At 39.0% G+C, this 14844-nt stretch overlaps 1 protein-coding gene across 1 annotated transcript; it reads right to left on the minus strand.

Annotated features, from left to right (window-relative positions):
- Positions 1-620: 620 nt before the first annotated feature.
- Positions 621-13263, minus strand: csrnp2 (cysteine-serine-rich nuclear protein 2). Its single transcript, XM_073823021.1, has 5 exons — positions 12638-13263; positions 7239-7408; positions 5174-5436; positions 4784-5080; positions 621-4549 (listed from the first exon to the last, which is right to left on the minus strand). Exons 2-5 carry the CDS (start codon positions 7393-7395, stop codon positions 3692-3694), a joined length of 1575 nt encoding a protein of 524 aa, XP_073679122.1. The 5' UTR covers positions 7396-7408; positions 12638-13263; the 3' UTR covers positions 621-3691.
- Positions 13264-14844: the final 1581 nt, after the last annotated feature.

The raw sequence follows: 14844 nt of genomic DNA on the forward strand, positions 1-14844 counted from the left end.
CGTCAATCAGACATTTTGACGGCACTTAACGTAAACAATGCTACTGAACCTAACTAAACTCGCATATTTTTCAGAGTATTGCTCCTGAAAATAGTCAATTATTGTCATGTTTTGGGCTACTAATCGGTCAGACCAGGAAAAAACATTTGGAGTACTATAGACTGCCAAAAGTTAACAAATTAAGAAGAGGAGTGCAAAAAAAAAAAAAAAACTGAGGAAAAGTGTTTGTGGTTGGCGACATTCGTGTTTTTCATCATTTCCGGTCAGGTAGGTGAACTATTAGGCTAATATCTTAATTAATGCTGCTAGTACATATCACCTATTAACTTTAGTTCACAAAATATTGTGCCATTTCCTGCTTACTAAGTCCTTCTCTATATGATTTAGCAGCTTCCACACGTTTTTCTGTGGTTTAGACAGCATAAATTAGCTGAACAACACATTCAGTGGCACATTAACCCATTAACAACATTAACCCATGCTGTCCTTTACATCCAAGTTTCGCAAATATGGCTGCGCATCTGGGTAAGTGACATGAATACTGCTAATATATAATTTTATGCAACTCAAGCTTATATTGAAAAAGGACACAGTTGTTGTTTTTTTCATTTTAGATTTTATTTCACTCACATTTTCATATAAAACTTTGTATGTTTTGTCTCCTCTGTAGGCAACAGTTAGCATAAGTCACTCTTACAGCGTAGAATTCAACTCCATTCAGCCTTATTAATAAAGCGCCTCTAACACACACTCACACACTTACACACAAACATAAACACATACAATCATAACGTAAGTTGGTTACTGTAGTGGTCTCAAATCGGAGTATTTAAAAAGGAGGTGACATGGAAAACAAAAATAAAACGTTATCTGACTAAAAAGAACGTTACAGCTACAGGTACATTAGCATGTGCGACATTCAATCCTCCTTTTTAAAGCCATTTTGGACCACTGGACGGGTGGATGCTCATACGTAAAAACAACACCAAACATGACCATGTTTTGGTCAATAGCAGGCCCTTAGACCACCGTTTTTAAGGATGCGTCAGTTTCTAGCTCAGACACTGCTACAGACTAAACTCATTTGAGTGCAGGAATGTGTGGAGGTGACATTTTTCCATATCCAACATAAAAACAGACATACAACACACTTAGCCAATACATTATGATCATTCAGTAAACAGAGACGAAGAGACATACAGTACAATGAGGCAAAAACAAAGTAATAAAAACATTATAAACACAGTAACAGTATAAAACAAAAATCCTTCTTGTTTGATTGGTCATTTGCAAAACTATTAATTATTGCAGATTTAGGTTTGAATCACACTTAATGCTTGGAGCTTTACGATGCTAAGTCATATGAGGGCGCAACCATGCTAACAAGTTCACGATTGGCCTCACGTGTTCCATTTTAGCTAATGTAGTCACATAATGAAGCATCTCCTTTACTCAAGACTTAAGAGTGTTGTAAGGGTGAGTAAACTTGAAGGAGATTTTTTTTCTCTCTCTACATATAGTGTTAATATGAATATGTAAAAACTAAAATAAGAGCACCTTTTGAAACATGATGACCTCATACTGCAAACAAATCAGCTTGAATCTTTCAAGCACATGTACAAACACTCACACACACATACACAGCAAAATGACATTTTTCTTCGGTTCCTTACGTTTAAATAATTTAGCAACATCACAGAACTCATCATACTATTTGAAGACACCATTTTTTTCATGTAACCATTCAAATTATTACTTTGTCTTTAACTAACATTAAACAGAAGTGAACTAAAACGGCTTTAACAGAAAGCATCTAAGTAAAATTTTCATCAACATTATTCATATTCTAAAACAAGGGATGAGGGAGGGATGGAGTATAAAAATGCAATAGAGGTGGGAAGATGGTCTTCACAGGGTTTAAATGAGGGTTTGGACGTTTAAAATGAGGTGCACTGTTAACACAACTTGTAATGTTGTTTAAATACCAGGACTGGTTAAAAATGTGGCTTAGTGAGATAAACTAAAAAGGCAAATGTGTAAGTCAAAATTACAATATATAGTCTTCTCAAAGTCTTTTTGCCTTGTCATACAGTACATAAAGGCCTACATGATGTATAAGATCACCTTGGATTTTAAGTACTGGGTTTTTCTCAGAAAATATGTTAAGAACACGCCATGCATCACAGTAAATTCTTGCATTGCGCTATTTTCAATTAACCACATTTTCACCCAAACTTCTAGTAAAAAAAAAAAAATTATTGAATGAGAATCACATTTTAAAGTAACAAAAATGTCAAAATACAATTAAAACAGTTATTTGATGGTGAAATTGTTGTAAAAAAAAATGTAATGGCCCTAAAACATTTTCATTTATGTATTTTTTTCGTATTTTGGAGTGAAATGTGACCTGGATGTGTTTTCATGAGAATCACCCAAACAATCTCTTCTGTAATCTTTAAAGGCTTGATGTGCAATAAATGTGTATGATCTCATTCACTCACGAAAATTAAAACACACCCAAAAAAAAAAAAAAAAAAATCTAATGATTGTAGACAATACTCAAACTCATTGTCCTCGCCCTAACAATACAAAGCGGTGGTAAATAAATAAACGTCCACGAACTGGGACGGTAGGCTACAGCTTTAAACGGTGTCAGGTCAAGACTACGATAAATCAGTAAAGAACTGCTGTGCAAATGGCTTGCACATTCATTCATCCTCCTGATCCCCTCTTAGCAAGTTCAAATGAATCAAGTTTTCAACGTGCATACAGAGAACAAGCAGCTTTTTCACTCATCTTCATGCTAGCTCTTAGCAAAACACTTGTACAGTACATGAAAACCAAGTATTTCCAGGATTGTTGGGTCTATTCACAGAAAGGATGCTACAAACAACACCCTCTTCTAAAATTAGCAACTCCTTCTCTTAGCGTTAGCACTGAGTTAGCATTAGTCATATGCATATTACTAATGTCGCATTCACGCCCTGGAAGAATTACCATAATTACCGGATTCTGAGTATTAAAAACCATTCAAGGCTTTTGGAAACGTTTGAAAACATTTAATTCCAAGGTTGGACCTGTTCCTTTTATAAAAGCTCCATTTCCAGGTTAACATGGAGATTTTATTGTAATAAGCAACAAAGCTATGCGTGGATACATTTTGGCGTTATGAGCATTAAGCTATTCACAGTCATAACTGTGGTAATTCCCACAAGACGTGAACATAGCGTTAGCATACCCGCTCCCGACAGTGCCGATTAGTTGTTGGAGTGCGCTATCGGAACTCTACAAACTGGAAAGGCCGTACAAAGGTGCTGGATAATCCTGAAAATGCTTGCTCCTCGACATAAAGGCCACTTTTTCCCCACTAGTATCAAGTAACTGATACCATATTGGAGAAACAAACACTTGTTGACAGATCAGGATCTCTTTTCTCGAGTTTCTTTTTTCACCTTTATAAATAAATTATTCTATTTTTTTCTTTTTAATAACTTATTTTACCACGGACAACCTACTTCAAACACAGTACATGCTTATCTCCGGCTAAATTGGATACAAACCCATTAAGGTAACTTGTTTCTTTAACATTTAATAACATTATGCAGTCTTGTAACGTATCGCACTGTGCGGAGTAGGCTCTCTTTGAACTGAATGACTAACTTGTGCAAAACATCTGCAGAGGTGATGGGCTCTACACTTCTGGAGGAAGTTGTACTGCTTTGTCATTCAGTGCCAGGCATGTCTCGAGGCATTCCCCATCATTTGAGGCCTGTTCTGGACAAAGTTGTTCTTTGCCCCCATCCTCCAGAGGTGGAGGTACTTCGACAGACAAGCTCTTGGCTGAATCCTGCCCGCAGGTTTCTTGTTTTTGCCGATCGCTCTCCGTATCTGGATCCCCACCTTCGCTCACCACCTCCTCTACTTGCGCAGGAAGTGTCTCAAAGGCTGCTGTCTCTACGTGACCTACCTGATAATACAGGACAGAAGCAGGGTCTTTGAGGAGCCTCTGCTCGGTCTGTTCATCCTCATGATTCTCTGTAATACACAGCAGGGTGGCACCTTCAGGAAAAGGTCCTTCCAGAAGGACTCCCTCAACACCTTCCATGCCCTCCATCCCAGCCTGGCTGGTGAGGGCACCCTGCAGGAGGCAAAGGGTTGGGTCAGTGGTCTGCGCCTCCTCGACCTGCTGCTCTTCTTGTTCCAGTCTCCTTTCCCGTTCCTCTGCACTCTGTAGGTGAAGCACGGCTGTTTCGTTCTCACGCTCCAGGCTGTCGCATTGCTCCTCTTGCAGCTCCTGAATGCTTTGGCTTTCCACCTCCACATCCGAGTCCAAGGGAGAAAGAGACAGAGATGGCGAGGAGACTAATTCTGTCTCTTCCCCACAGTCTTCTCCAGACCTTACACCCAACAGGCTTCTCTTTTCCAGGTCAAGCTTCATGACAGTGTGAAGATAGTGGGTACGCACACGAAGAGGGTTGAACTCAATGCGTCCGGCTGTATTACCACAACCGTCACGGGTGCAGCCACATGGGAAGGACATCCGATCCACCTTTGGGGCAAGGTGCAAGAGAAAAAGCATGTGTTTTATTTGAATAGGATAACAGGCAAAATCAGGAGTGTCTTATCTTGCTTCTGGAGGACCATCTTTCTAGCATAGTTTAGCTCCAGTCCCAGAAACTTGTAGGCAGGTGTGCCAGAGCTAAACTCTGCAACAAGGTGGCCCTTTAGAAGCAGGATGGGACACCCCTGTCCAAGTCTGTCTTTTGATTACAACGTGCCCTACCTGGCACTTAATTCCAGCTTGGCTGCAGCCACAGTGCCGAGGGTCGCAGTAGAAACGGCAGTCACAACCACACTCCTCTCGGGACAAACGTATGGCACGAAGCTCAGCCTTTTCTCTGGCATCTATGCGGGCTATACCTGAGGCCCTCAATAGTGCGCGACGCCTCTTAGTTGGAAGAGGCTGCAAGAAGAAGCAGTCATCCACTTCTACACTCTCAACGTCCAGATCCTCATCAGATATGTCGTCCAGGGTAAGCAACTCAGCTTCAGGACAATCCACAGTTCCATTCCGTGTCAGCTGGGAAAATTGAATAAAACAGATCTTAAAATCAAAACAAAGCAGCATCCTGTAGGAACAGAAGCTACAACAGAACAGTGGCACACAACTAACCTTTAACTTGCGAGCATTGAGCTTTTCTTGCCGTAGGTGTTGACGCAGCACATGCTTGTGGCTGCTCTCTTGTTCTCGTGCAAACTCGCCAAGGGTGTAATGCCGTATGGCACAGTGATGGCGCGCCATGCCCAGGGAGCTGCCACCCTGACTGGGCACACTGGTGAAGCCCTGCCTTCTGGAGAAGTAGTAGACCGTCACCGCATCAAAGCGTACCTGCTTACGACCTAAAGATGCTTTGTGTCTTCTGAGAATAGAGGGGGCTACAGAAACAAGATAAAGAGACACTGTAAATGCCTCCGTAAAGGGATAATTCACCCAAAAATAAAATTTGTGTCATTAATTACTTACAATCATGTCGTTCCAAACCAACAAGACCTTAGTTTATCTTTAAAACTCAAATTAAGATATTTTTGATGAAATCCGAGAGCTTTTTGACCCTATGTTGACAGCAACGCAACTACCATGTTCACGACCTAGATAGATAGTAAACAAATTATTAAAATAGTCCATAGGGGCTTTCACACCGGAGTAACTTTACATTACATCTCCGTTATCACAAAACCCACAACACACAACAAAAACAGGTCCGTCTATGGCCTCCTGCTGTAGTTATCCTGCCGAATAAAGACGTCGCTGTCGCTTATAGTTCCTGCTGCCGGTGCAAATGCAATCAGGAAAACGGCCTGAGGGGGAAATTGCTTCTTAGAACTGAGTTTTTAGAACTACGTGGTGTGAAAGCTCCTTATGTGCCATCAGTGGTTCAACCTTAATTTTATGATGCTATGAGAATACTTTTTGTGTGCAAAGAAAAAACAAATGATTTTATTCAACAATTTCTTCTCATCCCTGCCAGTCTTCGATGCTTGTTCATAAGAACCACTTACAGTTGAACCACTAATGTCACATGGACTATTATAACGTCCTTACTACCTTTCTTACTACTAATGTCCTTACTATCTTTCTTGGCCTTGAACGTGTCAGTTGTGTTGCAGGCTATGCAAGGTCAGAAATCTCTATGATTTAATAGAAAATATCTTAATTTCTGTTCTGAATATGAACAAAAGTCTTATGGGTTTGGAAAGAAATTTCAGTATTGAGTGAACTATCCCTTTAAATGACATTATTGTGGTTCAAACTAAGTCTCACTTTATCCCAAATTGGTATTTAAGAGTTTTTCATCTAAGGGCTTGCTGCATTAGCCACAATGCCCAAGTAGGACATGTTCCTAAAACAATATCCATTGTTAGTCCTTGAACAGTATTTCTATAAAGGAAACCTTACTTCAACCCCTATCCATAACCTATCACTAACATCTGTGGAAAATAGTGAATTGATAAGAATGTAGTTTTCTATAGCTATAATACTAACCCTAACCTGAAAGGGTTAGTTCATCCAAAAATGAAAATTCTGATTATTGTGTTTCAAAGATGAAAGCTCTTACAGGTTTGGAACATGAGGGTAATTAAATGGCAGAATTTAAATTTTTGGGTGAACTAACCCTTAAAAACCTATTCCTAAAATCTGAATGTTTTAACCTGGGGTCTCCAAACTTGGTTCCGGAGGGACGGTATCCTGCAGAGTTTAGCTCTAACTTGCCTCAGCACACCTGCCTGGAAGTTTCTTGCATGCCTAGTAAGACCTTGATTAGCTGGTTTAAGTGTGTTTAATTAGGCTTGAATCGAAACTCTGCAGGACACCTAGGGAGTTTGGAGACCCCTGGTTTAAAAGCAGTGGTACTCCATTCCAACAAGAATGTTGATCAAGAATCATGTATAGATAAGTGTGTTGTGGCTCTTACAAACAAATGAAAATTTGGTTGTACCTCCAACTTGGTTGGAGAACTGACTAAAGAGGTTATCATGGTCCACAGACTGCCTTAAATGGTTGACGCTAAAATGGATCTGATTTGCAACTGCTACAATAGTGCAAATGTTATATGTGGAATTACCTCAGGGGCTAGGAACAAAACAAAACCCAGGGAAATTGTTTGCGCTCCTGCATAACTTTCGGACAAGAATATATAATTTTGAAATCATAAGACTAACTTCTGGTCTGTTCTTACGTGTGAGAGAGCTGGAGGGAGCATTGAGACTGTCGCAGCTATCAGCGCTGTCACTGCTAGAGATGTCATCATCCGAATCTTTGGGTGTGGAACACGGCGAGCCGCTGTCCACCTCCTCGAATCTGCGCTTCAGGGCACGAGATGACACTGTCTCCATGGAAACACTGCGTCTGGAGGCATTACAGATAGGTACAAGCTTTGTCCAACAGACTGACAGACCATTGCTGGTGAAAATTTAAACATGAACAATCGTGACTGAAAAATGTGCATGGCAAGTAAGATGTCCAGGAGCATTTCTACTTAAGAAATGTTCTCGAATACACTTTCTAATACAAGTTATATAACAATCTAAAATACTAGATGAATACAAAAAAAAAATACTTTTATCAATCCACTCAGAGATTTCTCAATGTACATTTTCTGATTTCAAATATTTTTGTGAATCAGTTTGGTCCATATCTTAATTGCTAATACTGTTATTAAGATTTGATAGATAGACTTGAAATTATTAATATCTATTCACAACTCCTCAAAAAGTGTTAAATTACTGAAAGTTTCATTAAATAAAAACAAAATAAATAACAGTGTTAGGAAGAAAAACAATGTGAAACGTGGCCAGTAACAGAGATTAACTAACAGCTGCAGTGCTGAATAAAAATACCTCATTCTGGAGGTCAGAGTGACCAAATATAACATAAAAATGCAACCAAAAGAAGAAACAATCTGGAAGCTTATGCAATATCACCTATTTTGCTACCTAATCCTTGACATTCGCTTTCTCCATCCAGCATGAAAGTCCTGCTTAAAAATCATGAAGCCTGCAAACATCACCATGGTAACTGGTTTAAAGCAATAGCCGTGGAAAAACTGCATCCACGTTTTGGGTCTCTTTCACTCCCATTAAAACCGGTGCAACATTACAAACAACAAGCCTTTGCAAGCCAATGACAAAACCAGTTCAGTCAAACCAGGGAGGTCACACAAGGCCGAGTCGGGACGTTTGATCAGACCACCTCCTTAGCCCGAGGGAGCTGTGTAATACAACTGCTTTGAGCGGCTCCATGCCTGATTTTCTTCATGATTAAACACTATTTTTAAACAGGCAGTGGATTTTTGCTGGGTTAAATGAGAACAGTTCGGCGGTGGCTTTGAGGAAAGGTCGGGTTTTTCCATGCGAAGGAGAAAAAAACAAATTGACTTACGAATTACGACTGACAAACTCACAGCATAATGGATTTAATCCCACAGATTTGTGAAATCCATAAAAACTGGATTAGTTTTATGAACTCTGATTATGAATGCTAAGGAAATAGCATTAGCCTGACTCAGCCGGTATTATTTATTCATTTTTACAATCATTCATTCTACTCTCAAGTCAGCAGCCTAGAATTCAAGCCACATACATGCCAATCACCTATGCGTTGCGACCTTGAAGCATCAAAAACAGCAGGATGATGAAATGAGAGTAAACGCTGCTTTACGCATCAGTGTCTGACACACAGTGCGCTGCTCTTGAATGAACCGTTTCCATAGAAACAAGAAAAGCTGAGAAACGAGTCCATTTTTCTCTGAAACTGACCTCGCTTTCATGTGTTCCTTTTATAATTAATGCTACCGTGGTGATGCAGTTAAATGCACAGAAATGATGTGCTGATGTACAAGTAAGCTGCTAGCAAATATTGCAGTGCGTCTGCCAATTACTGTGCGTTCGCTGAAGCGTGCCAAGATTTATCCTCACACTCAGAGCCAAACTTAAAGCACGTCACTACTGTTGGACACCATCATGTACAGTCGAAGTGTCCTAAAAGCATACGTTCTAACATATATATGCATATAACCAGGCAATCACAGCAGAGATTTGCTAAAGTTATTAAAAGGGTCATGACATGGATATTATTTTAATATGTTCCTTGAGGGTTACTTATAATGTTAATACTGTTTTGTGCACAAAAGAAACAAATATGAGAAAAACTTATTCACTTCAAACTGCATTCTAACCCTCTGTCTGAAACGGCCCATTTTTAAGGGAGGGGTCCTTTTAGGCTTCTCAGTAATCGGGCCACTGTTTTGATTGGCTAACGCATTGCATATTAAACAGTATCAAGGCCCCTTCCTTATTGGATATGAGTATTTTGACAATGATCAAAAAAACATTTTCAATCATTTCACGTCTTCTCCAGACAAAGCATTATGAACAACTCACTTACAGTTTGTGATGCAGCTGCAGTCTAGTACTAGGGCTGTGCAATTAATCGAAGTTTCGATTTCGGCTTCAAACGATCATGAAAATACAGTAATTGATGAAACGATTATTACACCCTATTCCGCCCCCTTTTCAGTGGTGCGCTTTCGCTCCTCCATAAAAGCCTAATTTCACATGTAAATCAGCACAATCAAGTAATGTGACTTTCATTAAACAGGACGTGCTTGATTTATTAATGTTTCTTTGATATGTTTTTAAAAGCGAGAAAGAGAACTTGCGCTGTTCTGTGTATGCACTCAAAGACGGAGCAGAACACGGACATGTAAAGTTATCTTTTAGCTCAAGGTGCGTGCCTAAATGGTCAAATACACGCAAAAATATTTCAAAATGAGGCGCTTGGTGATTATTAATGTAAACCCTTGTCAGTGACGTCTTAAATGATCATAAACGGTTTAGAATGAAAATACGTGTGTAACAGTATATTGGATCCGTGCGGCTCTTAAAGCGGCAATAAATAATATTTCTTCTGCCGTCTCTGTGCTTAATATTAATAAAACGTAAATATACAAAGAGAAAAATCACTCACTGCTCTTGAACGAAGGACTTTTGTAGTTTTTAATAAGAAACAAAGCATGTTTAATTCTTACAGTGAAGACGCGGTTTTATTTTACATTCAAATAATTACATTCAATTTCTAGGCTGTCAGACTACTTTAGACTTGCATAAAAGTATTCAGTATTTTATTTTTATTTTTTTCTGTTGCATTGCTATCTTTAAATTAATCACTAATATAAAGTTTTAGACCCAGTCATAATCATGTTAAATAACCGTGATTATTACTTTTGCCATAGTCGAGCAGCCCTAGCAGACTGACTATTTGTCGATGCCTTGCTCTGGAGGCGGTGTTTATGCAAATGGTTTATGCTTGGTTAAAAAAAATGTGACCTTGGACCACAAAACCAGTCGTAAGTAGCACGGGTATATTTGTAGCAATCAAAATTATCAATTTTTCTTTTACACCAAAAATCATTAGGATGAGTAAAGATTATGTTCCATTAAGATGTTTTGTAAATTTCCTACCATAAATATATCAAACCTTAATTTTGTGATTAGTATTGTGCATTGCAAAGAACTTCATTTGGACAACTTTGAAGGCGATTTGTTCCGTATTTCGATTTTTTGCACCATCAGATTTCCAGATCTCGGGCCAAATAGTGTCCCATCCTAACAAACACATATAATGTAAAGCTTTTTTATTCAGATTTTAGATAGTGTATACATCTAAATTAAAAATGGACCCTTATGACTTTTTGTGGTCCATGGTCAAAAATTCTTTGTTTATAATGGGGAGGACATTTTAAGCTATAAAACGTGCAGGATGTTTTAATGGTACAAAGACCTCTTATATGCCAAAAGATAAAGGCATATTTGATTTCTCATATTATGACCCCTTTAACAAACATCTCATCCCAACCCAAATCGGTTGAGATGTTTAGGCAACTTACCTGTATATATTTTGTATAACAATGACTGGGCAATAATAATCTTCACTTGAAAAGCATTTATCCTGCAACGTGAGACTTACTATGTAGATGCTACATCATATATCAAGTACTAAAACTTGTTAGATATGCAACTAAATCAAGGTAAGATCACTATATCAAATGTGAAGTAGTTATTAGTCCCTAATTTGTGAGTTATGATCATTGGCAACTGGTAAAAGGCTTTTAATAGCACTCCATTTCCTCATGCAAGGACTAGATAGTTCGTGAGAAATGAACATCATGTCAAGGTGTATGTATGATAAGAGCATATTTGCATATCCCAAAGATGTCCACAAAGATGCCATACATCCAGGGATGCTCCATTTTCATAAAAATAGCATAAAAGAAAATCCATCTCCAATAGCATCGGTGTATAATGCCGATAACTGGAGGAAAGCCAGACAAACTAACTAGTTTCTGACTGCAGCACAGGTCACGTAAAAGCAGGGACGCGACTGCGAGGCTGAAATATGTTTGCAGATCTCCTGACACACATCCTGTGGCCTATTTGGGGTGGACAGAAAGCGTGAATAATCACCTTACAGTTACTGACTACGCGTCAGCCTGTTTGACTGGTCGGCACTGAAATAGCCCATCCTAGACAAATGACACATAAACGTCACGTCTTTCTTTTCCAGAACCGATAAACTCTGCGTAGGTGACGTTGCAATTTCTTAAAATGCAAACATTATTCCCATTCTGTGGATGCATCCGTGCAGCACTTGCATGCACAAGCAGCAGCTGGGAATGTAAAGAGGTCTAGCAATACATAAAGTAGGAAGATTTTTTACATTTTAACATGACATCACACTTTGTGTGTCCATGTTACTAGAAATAATTATTTTAGCAATAATTAGCATTTACTAAACAGGTACATCATACAATATGTACGCTATTATAAAACATGACCACATCAGATTGTGGTATCATTTATTCCTTAGTTATTAAACTAACTAGTACAATATCTCATATTAATAATACTTAAGAAATAATAATAAAGAAACAAACTGCAAATATTTGTCAGATTGTATTGTATTTTTTTTTAGTATTTATAGTAGTTACTATACTTACTTCATCTAATGGATACTATTTATTAGAGAGTATGTATTATAATTATTACTAGTTCGTTAAAACTAGCCTTTTTGACTAGCCATTGTTCAAAAGTGTCTTAAACTAGCAAATAAGTACTAGTAAATCTGGTACATATGCTAATAACTAAGAAATAACTACACAACGAATAAGTGAAATAGATAAATAGTTAACAACTAACCACATATTTCTATAGAGCACAATTGAAAAATTGTTACCAGTACTAGATTGACCGCTAGTACATCAGAAAGAGTGTGTAATAACAGTGCTAGTGAAACAACTGGACACTAGTTAGTTTAAAGGAATATGAATGCCCTGAATGTTAATAAGGCTTGCCATAATGTGACCCAATATGATAGGATGACACATCACATATGATCTGTCCTGTGATTTTTATTCTGTACTGGAAAACACAAAGAGAAGATCTTATGACAGAGCAGAAAATGGTATGCTGTGTTGCAACCGGTCCAATGATCAACCCATTTTTCCTCGTTTTTCCTCGTAGGCTGGGCTGAATGGGAAAGACAGTGAAGTGAAACACAAAACCATTCTCTTCGGCTTACCTTGGGCAGAAATAGAGAGCCTTTAAACCGGCGAAGCTGTCGCTCGATCCGTGCTTCCTTTATTTGGATGGTTCTTTTCTTTGGGGATTTTGAGCCTGTTTCAGCTTTAGACTTCCACAAGGTTACAAGATGACAGACAAAAGCGACTTCAGCCCATCGAAATGGCCAGACCACTGAGAAAATAGCAGTTTATTCACGAAGATATAGTGATGTCCGAACATTTAAGCATCGTAAACAATGGATATTAGTCTTGACACAGACTACAAATGGGGGGTTTTGTGAATCAAGAAGGCTATGCGAGCATTTAACGTTGCAGTCAAGCTCTGTAAAAATTCAAAACGGGGCAGACGAAGGCAGACAAGGACCTTATTCATTAAAAATGACAAATCCCGGCGCAGATGCTTCCAATAAATGCAGATAAAAATCTCTAGGTGATCCTTTAAAATGCCTGCATTCAAAAAGACCAAATAGAGCCGAGCCTTCGGGGTTTTTTTTCCTCCGGATTGGTGGTTGTGTTCTGCGCTATGTTTAGACAAATCGCAACGTTATATTTCCACCCCGAAGGAAAGAAAAAAACAAAAATGATGTGTAGTATCTGTCGGCCCGAGGACCCTATGGGCCTCTCTTCTGCCCCGGTTTGTTACAATGTAACAATAGAGGAAGGAATGCCGCACGGGACACATATATACTTATTGTGACGTCATATACGTGCGGCGTAGAGGCTACTGGGAAATGTAGTTCTAAAGAGCCTATTGTTAGCATTGGCAGCTACGTTGTCTTACTCGACAGGAAAACGGATATTGTTTCTCCGAGCAGTTATATTTGGGAACAAGGCGTGTAAAGCCATAAAGGGCATCTGTACCTCAAACAAACGTCCCATCTGTGACATTTACGCTAGGCTATCTAGGCCTAATTGTAGTTCTCCCTTCTTTTTTTTGACAGCTCGGTTTCCATAGAAACTAAGTGGGGTCGTTTTTAAACTGTAGTCAAACACTATTAGCAAGAGACTGACAATGAAAAATAAAATCTGAATATAAACATATAAATCAGTAAATCTCACAAAGACTAAGAACACACTGGGGTCATTACATCTTTAAACACAGAAGAAACAAAATCTGTACATAACAGCACAATAGTCTTAAAAATAGGTTTCATTTCCTTTTAATGCAAAATCGGTTTCTATTGAGATGAAACGTTACCCAGGTAATTTTATTTTTTACATTAATGCATTTAACCAAAGCCTTTTGAATTTTCCCCTCATAAATGGCCAAAAAAAAAAAGCTGCCAAAAAAAACTGCTAAAAACCAGCCTAAGCTTAGACTGGTCGTAGCTGGTCAACAGGCTGGTTTTACAGGGGTTTTGGCCACTTCTCTAGCTGTTCATTCTGGAAGACCAGCTGGAACAACCAGCTAAAACCAGCTTGCCTAAGCTGGTTGGCTGGATTTTTGACTGGACATCAGATTTTATCTGATCATCCAGCTGGTCAGCAGGCTGCTTTTAGAGAAGTTTGGGCCACTTCCTTATGATGGATTCCTTAGCTGGTCATTCTAAACACCAGCTAAAACCAGCTTGACTAGCCTAGCCAGGCTGGGAGACCAGCTAAAACCAGCCAATCTTTTTAGCAGTTTTTTTTCAGCAGATAAACCAGCCTAAAATGGTTGGATGATTTTTATCTGGTCATTCAATTTTAACTAGTCATCCAGCCAGGTTTTAGCTGGTCATAAGGCTGGTTTACGAGGGGGATTGGCCACTTTCTTAGCTGCTAATGCTGTGAGACCAGCTGAAACAACCAGCTAAAACCAGTTTGACTAGCCTAGCCAGGCTGGGAGACCAGCTAAAAATCAACCAACCAATTTAGACTGGTTTAAGATTTTTTTCAGCAGATTAAACCAGCCTAAACTGGTTGGATGGTGTTTAGCTGGTCATCTGGTTTTAGCTGGTCATTGCTGGTCAGCAGGCTGGTTTTAGAGGGGTTTTGGCCACTTCCTTAGCTGGTCATGCTGGAAGACCAGCTGGAACAACCAGCTAAAACTAGTTTGACTAGCCTAGCCAGGCTGGGAGACCAGCTAAAATCAACCAACCAATTTAGGCTGGTTTAAGATTTTGTTTCAGCAGATTAAACCAGCCTAAGCTGGTTGGATGGTGTTTAAGCTGGTCATTTCAGGTCAGCAGGCTGGTTTTAGAGAGGTTTTGGCCACTTCCTTAGC

This window comes from Garra rufa, chromosome 18 (assembly GCF_049309525.1).
Source record: "Garra rufa chromosome 18, GarRuf1.0, whole genome shotgun sequence".
Lineage (NCBI taxonomy): Eukaryota > Metazoa > Chordata > Actinopteri > Cypriniformes > Cyprinidae > Garra > Garra rufa.